Source organism: Centropristis striata, chromosome 7, assembly GCF_030273125.1.
Source record: "Centropristis striata isolate RG_2023a ecotype Rhode Island chromosome 7, C.striata_1.0, whole genome shotgun sequence".
Classification (NCBI taxonomy): domain Eukaryota; kingdom Metazoa; phylum Chordata; class Actinopteri; order Perciformes; family Serranidae; genus Centropristis; species Centropristis striata.
Genome location: NC_081523.1, coordinates 13289165 through 13305246, shown reverse-complemented (window position 1 = coordinate 13305246; position 16082 = coordinate 13289165). Strand labels below are relative to the sequence as shown.

The window sequence follows — 16082 nt, the reverse complement described above, 5'->3', positions numbered from 1 at the left end:
AAAAATGATATTCCCATCCACTCTCCCATAGCTCTCTGACAACAAACCATATACCTCCCTGTAAGAGTCATAACAATTTACCCCATGGAGACCCCTGTAAACGTCCATCAAGACACTTACCCCCAAAAACCACATACTCTTCTGCCCCCTTGGAAACCTCCAAAACACTCAGGCTGTTTCCCATTGTGCGCCATTGTTGAATGCGCCCCTCTTACCCTACCCATTTATACCTATCTACATCCCCTGGTGCTTTTCATCGCTTTCCCCAGTGTGAACCCTATCTTTGAGTGGCTTTTCTCCAATCTGAATAGGTCGGTACCCCCTTCTCCATGTGCCCCATCACTCTTAAGCACACACCCTCATGTCACTGAACCTCATGTACCCAACTTTTATTAAACACTGAACACTCATTTCACCACTGTTTTAGCCCCCAGTGCTGCTGTCTATCCTTAACAAATACAAAAATTGTGCAAGACTGAAAATGCTTTATCAGACTTTGGCTGCATGTTTGAGTAATAGAATATGTCTCTGCACAGCATTTGCACATGGAGGGACACACTGAAGAGAATGTCAGTTGTGCATACACTTTATATTCAATGGGGAAAACCTTTATCATTTAAAATGAATTTGTTTATGATGCCAATGCTCACTTTATAGTAGTCTTTTCTGTTGTATGTAAGTTTACGACAATATAAATGCAAAATGTACTATTTTATCTACTAAAATACATGATGATTTAGTGAACTGTTGAGTTATAGTTGTGTTACACCTTTAAGTGTAAACATACATGGGTCCTCTCTGTTATCAGCTATGGATCACCCAACAGGGAAAGTCTAGACAGTTTCCTCTTGCTGAATTGATATAAGTCTTTTAGTTCTGAGAGAGAGGGATACTGTTTCTGTGAATCTCTTTAAACCCAGTGAGACTCAGCTGCTCCAAGCCTCAGCCTGTCCAAAGTTTAAGATATAGTGCAACATGTCATGGTGCGGTAATAAATATTGCTCTCACATTCGGTGTCATTCTGACACAAGCACCTATACTGACACACACTTGCCCTTCTTGGTGGTGTGGGTTGTATTACACGGGGAGAAATATGGTAGCAGAGTAATTAGTACATGTGCAGCTCTATTTACACAATGACTGGCTAGTGTTATCTGTGGATTAACCCGTGGCTGTAACATGAGATCAACTGTTGTCTATGCAGCCCACCACTGCACGCACTGCCTCGCAGTTTATCACCTGACAACACAGTGTTCACTCCTGCCCAACTGTGTCATACACCAGTCTTAATGATATGTTGTCTGTATTTGTTGTTTCGGGACATTTTGAATTTACATTTGCCATACAGCAGCATGCTTTTTGCCTCTCTCTCTCTCTCTCTCTCTCTCTTTGTCCATCCCCCGCTCTTTTCCATCCGCCTCAGCACAGAGAGGGCTGTTTTCTCTCCCTGGTCCTTGGCACTGATTTAATTACTTATTTGTTTAGTTTGTCATATTCTAAACTTCTCTGGCTCCGTGTTTTGCTGAGAACAGACATTTTCCTCCCTCCCCTCCTCCTGTCAGCATTCCATCCAGTCTCTCCCTCTGCCCCTCTATGCTTCACCCCCCACTGACTGATATTGTATGCACTCTGTTGTTTTACTTTTTTACCCACGTTTTCTTACATTTAATTTAGCTACACTTGTGTTATAATTTTGCTCTCCAGCGCCTCTGTCATTTCTCTCCCTATTTACCATTCCCTCCAGGCCAAATAGCTTCAGTGGTCTGTAATAGTCTCCAGGGGAGTCTGCTGTGTCCTCCACCCAGTCAAATACTGTACAGATCAGTCAGTGTTACTCAGTGGGTGGATCTGAGCAAGTGCTCTTATGGGTCAAATAGGCCGCCAACTTATACTTCAAATTAACTTGTGCAGCTGTCGTTGAAAGGGGAGTCAAACATGATTTATCAGTATGAGAATAACTCCATCATTGCAAAATAAATAAAGCAAAGACATATTTTCATGGTGACAAAGTACAGGTTCCTTTAATTTATCTTGCTCAATACATGTAGAAACAGATCCTTTTAGCGTTGACTTTTCTTATTTATTTTTGAATGAATAGCCAACACAAGATGAGATAGGACACACCTAAGAAAAAGACAGTTGTGACTTTGTGAGGTCACATCTCTACCCCAGCATGTCTCAACATCCTGCAGTTTGCCTGTCAAACTTTTCAAAAGTATTTGAAACATGCAAAGCAAGCAGTGGTTTTTGCATTACTTTGTTTGCTCTGGAGTCACAAGAGCCCTGCAAGTTTCCTTGACTGATTTTTACTGATACATGATTTTTTAAGAACATTAAAAGATAATTCATGTCAATTCATGCCAATACAGAACTCTATAAATACTACTTTTATGTTGTGGCTTCTAAAACAAGTTTGATCTAACCATTTTGTGTTGATCTGACTTGTCAGAGCATAAGATAAAGCTTTTCAAAGTTTTCTGTTTGTTGCCATCATGGTAGGATTACTGCAGGCGCCTGGATTAAAATGAGTTGAAGATCAAGTTTTTGTGTTGTGAAATGTCACTGAAGCATGGTGGGTTTAACTGAAGTATTGTTTCTTATGTTGCATCATTTTCATTATTGAAATGGGAGTTTGCATGTTTATTCTCAGAGAATATTAGCCTTTCATCTTCAGTTACACTGCTATGATTTATTAAACCTAATTTTAGCCTTGACTGAATGTGAAGTGTAGACTTAATGAAACTCCTGCTGTACAAGTGTGTGCGTGTTTCCAGTAGGATATCCTGAGCGTTTGGCCAGTGTAAGTGCTGGGACTTGGCATGGTTTGGTTATTGGATCGAGGTTCCTGTGCTAGGCACTAGCGTCACATCATAACCCAAATGTAGAGCCTCTGCCAGAGGTTTACATAAAGCCTTTTCCTTGGCCGGCTTTACTTCTGACACAATAATACATGTGGAATAGACCAGACACAGAGTTTGACAGTATATGTTTTATAATGAAAGCTTGTTATTTCTTGAATAATCACTGCTTTTGTTGTACACTGGCCTTCTTGTGGGGCATTAGTTGGATCCCATCTCAATGGGAGAGGGGCATGTTTAGTATTGTCTTCAGTTAAAATGACAGCAAAGGGATATTACACCTTACTTCATGAACCACATACTGCTGCTTGGCTTGTTCATATGTGACTTTACCTCACATCATTGCGGGGATCCAAAAAAATGTCCCCTTAGCTATTGTCTTTAGTTTCTGTCTGCTCTAAACTTATAACTTCATCAGAAGATCAACATTGTTTCCCAGTATTTCTCTATTCAATTAAAAACCAACATGCATTTAATGAATGGCAAGTAGAAGAATATTACATTGCTAATACAATTTTAAGTTGTCCTTCGGGAAACTATAGTGGCGTGTTTCAATCCCCTCCTGCTCAGCAGCTTGTATTAAGGGGCCCTGCTGCTTGGTCTGCAGGGATTACAGTGGTTACAGCCCACTCTCTGCAGGGCACCTGACTGAATCCTCTGCAGCAAGCCAAGAGTATTAGAACCAAGACAATCCACAAATATTCTGTGTATTTCCCTACTTTGTTTTCTTTGCAACTTTCCTCTTTCCTTTATGCCTTTCTGTCCCATCTCTTCTCTCCTTTGCTCACTCCTAACCCGTCTCTGTGTTTGGTTGGCACTCTTTCTCTAAGTGGGATATTTAATAAGCACAGAGATGTTCACGTAAACACCATCCCTCAGCAGCAATCTTCATCCTTTTGACATCCACGCTTCATCACTTGATGAGGGGCCATAGAGAAAAACACTGGGTCACTGCAGTTGTAAGCATTAGGGATTGTGGATGATGTTGGAAAGCCTTCATACCTTGTGTAAGGCTTCCTTAACCAGAACAATATAAAACCTAATGAACTCTAGCAACATCTTAAAGCACTTTACAACTTCAACATACCTGTGGTTCACTGTTCTACGTTTTTCAGTCATGATGCATCACCTTAGAGCACACTGTACCAAAAGATAAATGTACTATTCTCTCTTTTTCATATTCTCCACTTTCCTGCCGTTAATGCTCCATCATGCACTGATTTCGTCACTTCCTCTCTATTGCTCACATTTCTCAACCTCTACCCATAAACCTCCACATGGCTCTGCAGTCCAGACGGATGGAGGAATGTGTGCACCACTGGGGTCGGCGCATGGACACTATATGACTAACATGCCGGACAGGGGGGGAAATGACTTTTCAGCAGTCGAGTCTGGCTGGACTTTTTTGCCCATGTTTGGAGAGAGGAAATGAGCGCTGTGCGCTGTGGGGACGTCTCTGAGTTCCACACTCCGGCACAGACAGAGAGGTAGACGGAGAGACTAAAAATAGCACAGGGAGCCCAGGTCAGCTTTGAGCCAGTAGTAAGAAGTTGGGGGGCTGATGGGGGAGGGGAGAAAAACATATGATGTAAAATGAACAGAGGGAAGCTTGTAGAAAGGTAGATGGAAATACAAGAGCATTTAATAAGCATTCAAAAGACTGCATGCTAAAATCACAGGTCTTGACAAATGCCTTACATGAGAGTTGGTGGGACCACTGGGGATGTGAGTGCCGTATGTGCAAGGGTAAAAGGAATGAAAAGACTGATCTGATGGAGAGCTTAATCTGGGCAGTGAATCCTGGTGGGAGCTCCCAGACTCTCATCCATTTTCTCGTGTCTTTCTCTTTTTGCGCAGTTTATCATATCGCAACAGCGTGCATAACCACAAATCTCTCATATCTCCCCCGCTGGCAACGATGGAATGAATAAATGACCCACGAGCCCACAAGATCTTCCTGTCAGAGAGACACAGAGGGTAGGAAGTGTGGAGTCGAGGGAGAAAAGATGAGGATGAGATATTGCTTCGGTTTGTGAAAGAGGTATGTTGTGCTACAGGATTTAAAGTAGGAGGGAAAGAAATATGTGTCGTAGGAGACGGGGGTCAGAATAATGAATTTAGAGTAGTAATGATGGCGAGATATCAACAGAATATATGGAGAGAGGTAGAGTGAACAAGGAATATGACAAACTATTATTGGTTCTGGGCCTCGAAATACATTCTCATAGGTTCATTTTGCTCTTTCTTATTGTCCCGAGTACAATGAAATGCATTCCTTGAGAGCATCAGAATAAAATTGGATGAGAAAAAGAAAATCTCCTGTAAAGTCTCTTCAGAAATGACAATACAAGAGAAGTGTGCACATTGTGTTCAAGTATTTCCTGCGTATTACCACACTAAAAACGGTTCATAGTTAAGCCTGGTGTAGTGGAATGCTTGCATAAGTGAAAACAAGGCCTTCTCCAGCTCAGCTCACCATCTGCTTCTGTTATGTTCATCTTGAAATGGTAGAGCGTAGCATGTTTGGAGGTATTGCAGGGGCTCTGGTAGTCCAAAACAAACAATCCCTATTGTTGCTGGCTCAGGCTTACAGTATATTTTGTGTGCATGTCTGTGTTTATGTGCTCTATGTATGCCTTTGTCTCTGTATACTCTGAGATGAATGGCTGTTTATTTGCTTTATAGCTGCACTGAGTGGTTGGCTGTGGTAATGATGCACAGATTTCATTCCTCATTGTTAATTACTTTAAAAAAAAAAATTGACATGGTTTCAGATTATTCCATCATTGTTTTTTCTTCTCTTTGCCTCACCCTCTCCCCTTTTCATGCCCCTCACTCCCCTTAAGGATGGCCTCTTTCCCCACATTTAACACTTCTCTTCTCTTCTCTTCTCTTCTCTTCTCTTCTCTTCTCTTCTCTTCTCTTCTCTTCTCTTCTCTTCTCTTCTCTTCTCTTCTCTTCTCCACCCTCCCTCCCTCTCTCCCTCCCTCTTTCAGAACTGAGGTCATAGCTGGCTGAGTTTGGAGGTGGGCTGGAGTGCCGACATAAGAGAGTCTGTTTTTCTCATCAGACAGGGCAGCTCTCAAGAAACTTACATGTGTGAAAGAATAGGGATCTATCTTCTCGGTTAGTTGGGCAAGACTGTTCTACTACGAATGGTGCTGCTGCAACTCATAACTGTAAACACAAAAACCTACATTCACAAACCTCTAATAGTGTTCAGGACATGTAGCTACAGAAAAAAACTTTCTTATTGTGCAAAAAAAATGCATTTAAGAAAAAAAAGAACATTTCATATTCACAACATAGTACAAAACAATTTTATACTGTACCGCAAATATCACTGTACAGCAATACAGACGAGGGATTGAGGGATTCATTCTGCCTCAGCATCATTCTTTGTGCTGTGTCAGGCTGGAGGACTTTGGCAATTGGGCCTTCTGGTGTGCTGGATCCAGCCATGACAAGACTGCTCAAAATGGGTCATAATCTTTGTTCTGCTTCTGTCATCATTATTACATAAAGAGAACAAGGTTTATCACAGTTGCTTGAATTTCATTTGAAATAACTGTTCTTGTTCTTCCTCTTCCCACTTTCCTTCCTCATTGTAAACCATCTCTTACACATACTCTTCCTCCTCTATGTCTCAGACTCCAATCCATAGTTTCAAGTCTTTACATTCCTCTTACCCAGACCTTGGCATTAGGCGGCCCGCGGGCCACATCTGGCCCGTTGGCTGTCCCTGTCCAGCCTGCGTGAGGTTACCCAGAAATTAGAAACCAATATGTTATTATTAATGTATTATAATCATTATTATGTATTATTATTGTATTATTTATTTTGAAGGCGATTCACGTATGTTCATTCATTCATTCATTCACCTTTATTTAACCAGGCAGGTCATTAAGAACAAATTCTTATTTGACAAGCGACAAGGGCTACTTGAGGGAAGGAGGTATTCTTACCAGTAGCAGCTCAAAATCAGATAATTTACTGCATTTTACAAAGTGATTAAATTCATTTTGAGCAGAATTTAGTTCAGAGTATTGGTCCGGGCCTTCGCAGTGTCTCATGTGGCCCCTTGGGAAAATGAATTGCCCACCTCTGCTCTTTCCTGTGTGCTCTCTGAACTGGCTTATATTCTATTGATTGGTTTAATCACATCATTATAAGCAAGCGTTACCAGTTTTGAGTAGTTGTGTGTAAACTATGAAAGCTTTGTTATAATTGTATTCAGCTTCTACCACATGTGGTTTGCAACACAAGTGCAAAATGTGTTTCAGTGATTGAGCATGTTTTTAGAGTTTTGCCAAATGAGTGAATGATTTGATAGATGGGTGCAAGGCACTGAGGATTTGTTTTAGAGAATGACTTTGGTGTTTTAGCAGAGAGAGAATAGGCATCTAGTTGGCTTACTTGGATGTTGCATAAAGTTAGCTACAGAGGAGTGACCCCTAAAACTGTTTTGGGTGCTTTGTCTTGCTCAACAACACTTCAGAAGGATATACACTTGTATTGTGAGCTTGAACCCCAACTGTCTGTGTACTCTATAGAGGGAGAACCATCCCTCTGCACTTACTGCACCACACCGCTGGCATATCCAGATTATCAATCAATGGTTTACCACAGCTTCTGACAGCATCCTCTGCCACAGTAAATAGCAGTGTAGTAGAAGTGCAGTTTTAAAAACATGTAATATCCAGAACTGTGAACTTTTGCCGGCCTTCTTGTCAAAGATAATCCTCATTTCATGTCAGCATCGAGGTTTCACTGAACCATCGAAATGCAGTAATGGCAGGTTGTATTTCAATTTCAACCATGCAGATAATCTTTTGATAAAACCAACTGAGGGTGCTTGAAATGAGACTTTCAGGAAAGGAGAAAAAGGTTCAGGATTAGGGGGGTGACGATACACGATACTGGGTTCACGAGAACGAGTCGAGACGAGATTTTAAGAAAACCACAATGACACAATATATGACTGGACCAACAGACTTTTATTTAACCGAGTTGCATATGCATTTTGAAATGTTTTATTATAACTCTTTACATGCATGATGTAAGCATGAGCTTTTAATTCACTTCTCTGAAACTAAAACTAAAATGTATAAAAGTTAAAATAAAATAAATTAAATTAAACATTTCTTTCTTTTTACAAGTGCAAACAATATGAGCCGCGTTTCCTTTGAAGAGTGGCCACCGAGAAAATCTCAGACCACGCCCTCTCAAATGTCTGCTCTCTCTGCGTGTCTCCATTACAAAAAGCATATATATCTATGACAAAACGAGACTCCGAAGGTGACGTATGGTCGATCGTCGCATAATCACTTAGCAACAGTTTCGACCGTGATCCGTGGTCACATAAGCAATGGATTAAACACGGGAGAAGCAACTGTGGCCATCGCCGCTAACTGTGCACAACATCAGCAGCTGATCAAAACAAGGCAGCATGCCTAATTATGCATAGTCACTGATCACAAACATAGCGATCTTGAATTAACCGGCATCGCTAACTGTGCGTGTCCTCCCGACGCTTGTCGTAAACAAACAGAGATTGCTAAGTGAACACCTCGTGCAGCTGAAGCACATACACACTGTACTGCTACAGAGCTAACTGTTAGCCTGTTAGCAGGACTGTGCCGCTTCGATTCGTTTTTACTCTTCTTAACGAGCTGCCGGCCACTGCGACATCATTCTGGCTGCTTGCTGCTTCCCCTCCTTCTCCTCCTCTTCTTGTTTTCCTTTTACTGCACCCACAGGTCACAAATAGAAGTTTGGATAGCTCACAAATCTCGCGATACAGATTTTTAATGCTACGAGAAATATCATCAACTTTAATCTCGCTAGATCCACGAGATCTCATGAAACCCTTATTCAGAGACCCTTATTCAGGATGTAACTTGATCCCCTCAATAAACTTTATTGTGCCAGTGCATTTCAGAGTTATGTAGACTTCCTCAAGGCAGTAAAGAGGAGATTGGAGATTCTTCCAAATGTTTAGACACAGATTTAATACATTTTGACCATTTGTTTCCTTGGTTGCTTTTGTAAAATCATTGCATTTGTAATTCCTGACCTTAGTTAGTATCTAATAGAAAATTAAGTAATGTAGTAATGCAGAAAATGCTGGTAAATCTTTGCAAACTTCATCAAGCTGTGGCAGAACAAAGAGTCTTAAACATCACAGTGTATCCTCATGTGTGAGCCTGTTCCCTGTGGGTGGAGAATTTGCACATGCAATTAAGACTCCTTCAGAGGCAGAGTGACCTTTGACCTTGATTGCTTGTGAATGGTGACCTTTAGGAATGTTTTGAGGACCAAGCGTCTGTAAATGTGGATTGGTGTCTAAGCTCTAGATGCTGGTAAGGCTAATGAGGGAGTGGAGCGTGTTGTTTAGTTATTGTGGCTAGACTAATCCCTGAAGAGACATGCGAATGATCCGGGTGGCACAAAGCTCACATAATGCTGCAGAGCCTTGGAGAATTTTTACAAAAATGTCTTCATATTCTCACCAAACCTTATGAAAATCCTCAGTTTTGCTTGATGATATGATATGATATATATACAGTAAACATCTGTTGCATTTCAGCCTGCCTCATCACACATGCAGGGACAGCGTGCAGCTTGCTCAATAGAGTGCACAATATGGTTATTGTGTTCTCAGCACACTCACACACACATACCGATTGACTTTTGTTGCTCTTTGTTCTTTGGACAAACAGAGACTTGTTGTATCTGGAAAAAATAACTTGATTCAGAGATGCTTACTGAGTTAGCTGGCCAGTTGTTTTCCTGTACACCAAACTACTGTTGTTTTTACTCTAGATTTATTTTGTATAGTATTCCAAAATCTTACGCTATATAAATTATTTCTTTTTTCCCTCCTGCCCTGAGTCTCATTCTCCCTGTCTCTCATTCCCTCCCGACACACATCCACAAACACAGGCCATTCACCTTTGGCCCATTGTAATAGCTGCTCATGGCCTTACACTCTTGCTACCCAGCTCCAGATGTTATTGACACACCCCCAGGAGTCCTACAGAGAGAAATTTACACAGACACACAGTCAGACACATACCCATACACAGTCCTATAAAGCTTTGACAATTCATCTCTCTGCAGGCCACCTCGTAAAGTCACTTAGACTCAGACACACACATTTACCCCCAGTAGGGCTTCAAACACACATATGAATCAGGATTATGTTAGAAGCACGTCATGTCAAATAGCACATGGGTATCATTTTGGCAGCCAGGAGGATGTATAACATTACAAGCACCAAAGTAAGAATCCCATTTCTCTTTTGGTTTGTTTCTTTTTGGTTGATTAGGGAGTTACACAATAACCCCTTAAATAATCAATCTGCACTTAGTTTGTTCAGCAGTGGATTTGTGTCTCACTGATCTCATAAAAACACATCATGAGTTGTTGAGTTGCCACAGTGACCTGCAGTTTGACTGACTCAAGGGTGCGGTAGGACAGGTTTTCACCTGCAAAATGTCAAAAACCCTGTAGCTGTGAACAGCACTGACTGCATTTATTTCACATTCAGGGGCCATCCATCTCTGAAGCAAACACTATGAATGAAGGTTATTGTGCTTCTGAGTACCTTGCTGTTTTATTCTCACACTGTTAAGGCCTCTGGGAGAGGAAAAAAGCGAACAAGTGCATTTGTCACAGTTGAAGAGAATTCATTTTCGCTGGTGCATTGTAGGGATGCTTTGGACTGGAGGGAAACTTGTTATAAAGTCTGACAAAGTCTGTGCAGTAAAACATCTGGCTATGCATCATGTGTGCGTGCCTGTGTGTGTTACCCTGTGAACAATGAAAAATTGAACACATGGTGAACCCAGCTGTCCACACACTCATGCTGAGATATGACAGTTTTGGATGATCTTTACTCTTGGGCGTATGGAAATCAAACAACTAGTAGTTTAGTCCAGAAAATTCAACCTGCACCTTGTTGACACTGTCATGCTTTTGTTACCGATATTTCTCAATAGGTGACCTTTGTGTTTGTATGTCCACAGGGCAATATTCGCATATGATGGAGTCACTAACAAGCTCAAACTGGCTGACTCAGGAGGTAAGACAGACTGTCGTATATGGTATGTTTATTAGAAATGTAAGATTTGAATTTCTAAGCCCTAAATACAATGGAACTTATCAGCTTCCACACTTTGGCCCCAATGGAATTCACATATCCTCTGGGGTTGTAAGAATATTTTAACATTCTTACAATTTGTTACTTACTACAAAACCAGCCCATTAGTCTCTTTTTTCCTTTGTTCCCTCCAACTTCTCCCTATCTCTGTCTCCTTTCTCGCAGCGGGTGGTGTGGCAGAGCTGGCAGGGAAGTTTCACATCTCCAAGACTCAATATGGACTGTGCAAAGCTGGAAGTGTAGAGACAGGAGGCCCTCGGATTGCTCTGATCAGCTGGGTGAGTGGCTAATGGGGCTTAGCTCATGTAAGCACAAGCTTATCATGTTAAAGAAACACACACATACCAGCACAAATAACAGAAACACACAGAAGCTTTGCACATACATATGAAAAAGCAGGCACATACACACACACACACACACACACACACACACACTCAGACATTTGCATTCATTTAGATACAGCAAAGCCATTTAGCCATTTAGCAGTCTCAATATAATAGGTTTAAGTGATCACATATAGAAAAAAAAATATATGCGCTCATTATTCTGTAAAATGCTCAGGAGAAAATCTTAAGCTACTTGACTTATTCATATTCTATGGTCCTGTTTTGACACAGGCTTATTTGGCATCTGACATGTGGGAAAATACTGTGAGAATGTGATATTACGTCATTGTAGCACACATGAATCACAGGGCATGTCTAATATGTGTCAGGCAGTTGTGGGACACAACTCAGAAGGTGGGGTTTTTAACAGGCATATTGGCCTTGATTGATTGACAATCTACCTTTTCCAAAAACTATCTAATCATGAATTGGTCCAAGAAATTGATAACTGGAATAAAATGGAATCTATATATTAATATATTATAACATTTTTCCAAGTCCCCACAAGCGTTACTCATATTGGAAAATTGAAGGCTCCCCAAGCTATACATATTTACAACTATATTAAAAAAAAGGGGGGAAAAAAACTCTATTTGCCTGATAGCATACGGTCCTAATGGACTCAAACTTAATCCATGGCACTTGATCATGAGTCATGAGTTGTCTTTTGACTTGTTCTTTGCTTGTGTTGTATGAACTCTCAACTCACGTTGCTTTGGATAAAAGTGTCTGCTAAATGAAACTGTAGAATTGTAGAATTTACATTTTTACAACCTCACTTCTCGTCTCTTGACCTCTCCTCACTGCTCTGTGTAAACAGCCTTCATTTCAGTTGAAGTTTCACTGAATTTTCGTCATGTGGCTGTTGAGTCATTCGTGGCATTGAGGAGCTAAACACCATTTTTTATTTTTATTTTTTCACCATTAATTGAATATTGTGATTTTAATGATATCACTATTTTAAGCTTAGATTTGGTTATTTTTCCTCATGGAATCATTTATCTCACATAACTAATTTGAGGACCATTGGAAATGCTAAATCTATCTGTCTCTTATTTCTGTTTTTAGTGCTTGGCTGCGATACATTATGTAATTTTGGCTATGATGAATCATGTAATTGTGATGATTTATGCTAAAGAAAACATGCCTTTCAAACCTGCCACAGGGTCGTGAGGTTCAGACAGTTAATAATCAAGCTTTTATATTTTTTAGTCAGTCATCTACTGAAATGTTGAAACACAGATCAGACTACAGCAACGTGAATCCTATTGTTCCTCATCTCCTCTTCCTCCTGTTTTTTCAGTCCCCTCTGAGAAAGGTATGATATGAATGTAAGTGTCTACATCCTGTGTTTGTCTGCAGGTCGGCCAACATGTGGAGGACTTCCGAAGGACAGAATGTGCCAGCCACATTCCAGCCATCAAAAACTTCTTCAAGGTGCAGTAAATCACAATGTGCTTAATCACAAATCACTAACCTTTGTGCACTTAAATCCGCTTGTTTATTTTGTCTTAATTGTGCATTAAAGATAATTCCAGCTGAGACACGTTTAGCATTGAGGAGGGGCAGAAGCAGTCCAGGTCATGAAAATAACATACCTGGCACGCTTTGTTTCCCCAAATCCCTGGTATAGAAGGAAAAATTATTTTCTTCATCCCTCGACTTTAGACTTGGTACTCACAAATGCTATATTTACTCACAGTAGTTTACTCTGTATTGTTTTGAGAGTTTCCTGTCCTCAGTCCACTTCCTGTTGCATTGCAGCGTTGGTCATGGCGTTTGGTTATGTGACTGATCTAACTGCCAATGTCGCTACCAGGAGGAGACAGCTGAGTTTGGGCTTGAAAGCACCATTGTTTGTCGTGCAACCTGAAGTTACGTCACAAACTTAAATAGCGATAGGAGAGGCAGGAAGTAGAGGGAATAAAGAATAGAGGACCTCTTTATATTTTTATCATTCATGATGGTGTGTGAATCAGCAACTCCGCGCATCACCATGTTAGCTGCAACTTCTCCTCTCCATCTGTTTCCCGCAAACTGTGTTTATTTAGCGTTTCAATCTAACTAGGAGAGGTTCAGCTGACCCCCAGGTTTACCAGTTTCCATATAAAGGCATCACCGAGTCAACTGCAGAAGCATCTGTGGAATGTTTGTTGTTTTTTGTCTCTTTTTTTTAAACAGCGAATGTCGAGTCTGGGATTTTGTGAGCCGATGTCTGAAAGCGCCTAACCCCTCTGTGAGATTGTGTGTGTGTGTTTGTGTGTGTGTCAGCACCCTTGGCCCTGTGTACATATTCATGTGGGATTTCGGAATTGTAGATAAATGATTACATGGTCAGTATAGCGTGGAATTAAAAAAAGTTTCCTTTCAGGGTAATTGTGGGAGAATTATGACCCTAACCTTAGCAAAGACACATGTACATGAATGAACATGATCAACTTGTGGTCACTGCTGTCACTACTACTGTTATTTGGGCAGTTATTAGCTTAAACTTTAAGAACTAGAAAAATAATGTACATTTTGTTTTCTTTACACAGCAGTTCAGATTTATTAGTTATAGCTGGTTCAGATTAAAATACAGCATACTGTATAACTTTGCACAATTGACATCATAGCCAAGCATATGGATTCCATTTGCACAGGCTGTAAAGATGATACTTAATGTGTTATCCGGTCTTTGGTTCATTCTAACTATGCTAGGAGACGTGACATTTTTCACAGCCTGTTAAGGCCACGTAATCACTTTTACTCACCTTTTCCATCATGGTCATTGTTCATGAACAAAAAAGATCTTTGAAAAATTGCTTCATATGCTGTCAACATCATGGGAAGCTTGTAAAACAGAACAGCAGTCTGCGTCATACTTCTGTCTGGGAAATTATCTGGGGTTGGCGTGTGATAAATTCCTGAAAAATTATTACTCAAACCATTTTGTTTTAAAGTTCTTATCAGTCTTCACCAAGATATCACAGCCACCTGGCAAAAAATGTCAGTCCAAGACCTCACAAATAGCTTATGTGTTAAGAATAACAAGAGCCAAATTACTTCTATAGGAGGCTCCATACAATGACTCTTGTCTATTAAAATTAAGCAGCAGCATAATGTTGAATAATTGATTAGTAATCGATCAATTGATTATTTTGTCAGTGCTAATTTACAATTCAAACTCTCTTATTTACTAAAGATCAGAATTTGGTGCTTGTAATTTAATGGATTTTTTTCTACTTTTTTTCTGCTTTTTCCACCAATGCTAATGCAAAGTTCAATACATTACATTACATCATGCAGTTATGGGAACTTATTGTCTGCTTGCTTTAAGGTTAATCCTCTCTCGTTTTGATTATTTTGCAATCTAAATAAGTTGTGACTGATTTAACATTGTCTCAGGGGACCTACAGCACAACTTATTTTTAGAAGAAAGAAAATGAGAGAAAAAAGGGAAAAAAATGATAACAGAGGGGTTGTAGGATATGTACTGGTATGTGTCACTAAGGCATGGTTGTATTTTCCTGTTGTCCACTTTAAGCAGAAAATAAACAGATACCACAGCCTTCAGCAATCCTGACTGTCAGCTAAATTCCTACTTGACCTTGCAGTGACCGGGAAACAAAACTACTGAGATAACCCACATACATAAATTGAGTGATGATAATAGCTGAGGGCTCAATTAGCTTGTTTTCTTAGAATCTTGGCTTTCACAGCCTTGGATATAGTTAGTTAGAATTTCCCTCGGCACTTAGTTAGTTTGTATTTGTTATTTACTCCTGGCCCTCTCTCTTTCCCTCTTTTTTTCCACTTTGTCTCTTTCTGGCTTGCTATGCTGCATGTCCCAGCTGGCAGTGAGGGGGTTTTGTTAAGGCGAGTCTGCAGCAGCAGATTTGGCTATGTTACATACTGTACTCCAGTGTTGCACTTAGTTATGAAAACTAAAATCTGAATAGGGTGCAGATGTTTCCATTGTTCTCCATTTCAACTGAAATAATGGGAGAATAAAATGAGTCAGGAGGGTGTGTGTGTGTGTGTGTGTGTGTGTGTGTGTGTGTGCATGGCATGTTGATACTGTGAGCAATACACTGGAGGTAGGCATGAGAGATCTAATAAACAGTAGTCAGATATGAGTATGGGCGTAGAACAGGAAATAAAGACGCAGGAGAAGTTTAATCTTTTCTGACCTTTACATTTATAAAATGCATGCTTTAATGAATCAAACAAATTATAAGCATTATCATATTTGACCGCATGACATCCTGGCAAAACGCCAAATGTCTTTTAAAGTGGAGCAGGAGATTAAGATTGCAACAAAGAACACTACTTCTATTGTAAATAAGGGATAAAGCAACATTTTAGGGTCATTATACTAATCCCTGAAACATTTTAGATAACTCATGTCTGTCATCTCGCCCTGACATGCACTTAAGAAGTAAGACACTTTTGTCAACCAGCATAGGCCTACATTGCTGCTTTTTTCTTATTTAAACTGAGGATCAACATAAAAGTATTAATGTGAGAACATTTTTATTCAGAATTCTACATGCAAATGTATGACATTTATCATAAGTGACCCATCAGTCAACTGGGTCAGACTTCAACTGGGGACACTTGAGTATCCCCACATCCACCTACTGCCTCTCACAGTCTGAGCAACTCCTGACTAGGAGAGAGGCTGTATGA

The 16082-nt window shown here is 40.3% G+C and overlaps 1 protein-coding gene across 1 annotated transcript in view; it reads left to right on the top strand.

The window, feature by feature from the left end:
- si:dkey-40c11.2 (drebrin-like protein A) overlaps positions 1-16082 on the top strand; it is a 33996-nt gene that overhangs the window by 8826 nt on the left and 9088 nt on the right. Inside the window, exons 2-4 of the mRNA XM_059338115.1 lie at positions 10889-10944; positions 11188-11300; positions 12774-12848. Of these exons, the coding sequence (XP_059194098.1) occupies positions 10889-10944; positions 11188-11300; positions 12774-12848 (244 nt within the window). The remainder of the gene's footprint in view (positions 1-10888; positions 10945-11187; positions 11301-12773; positions 12849-16082) is intronic.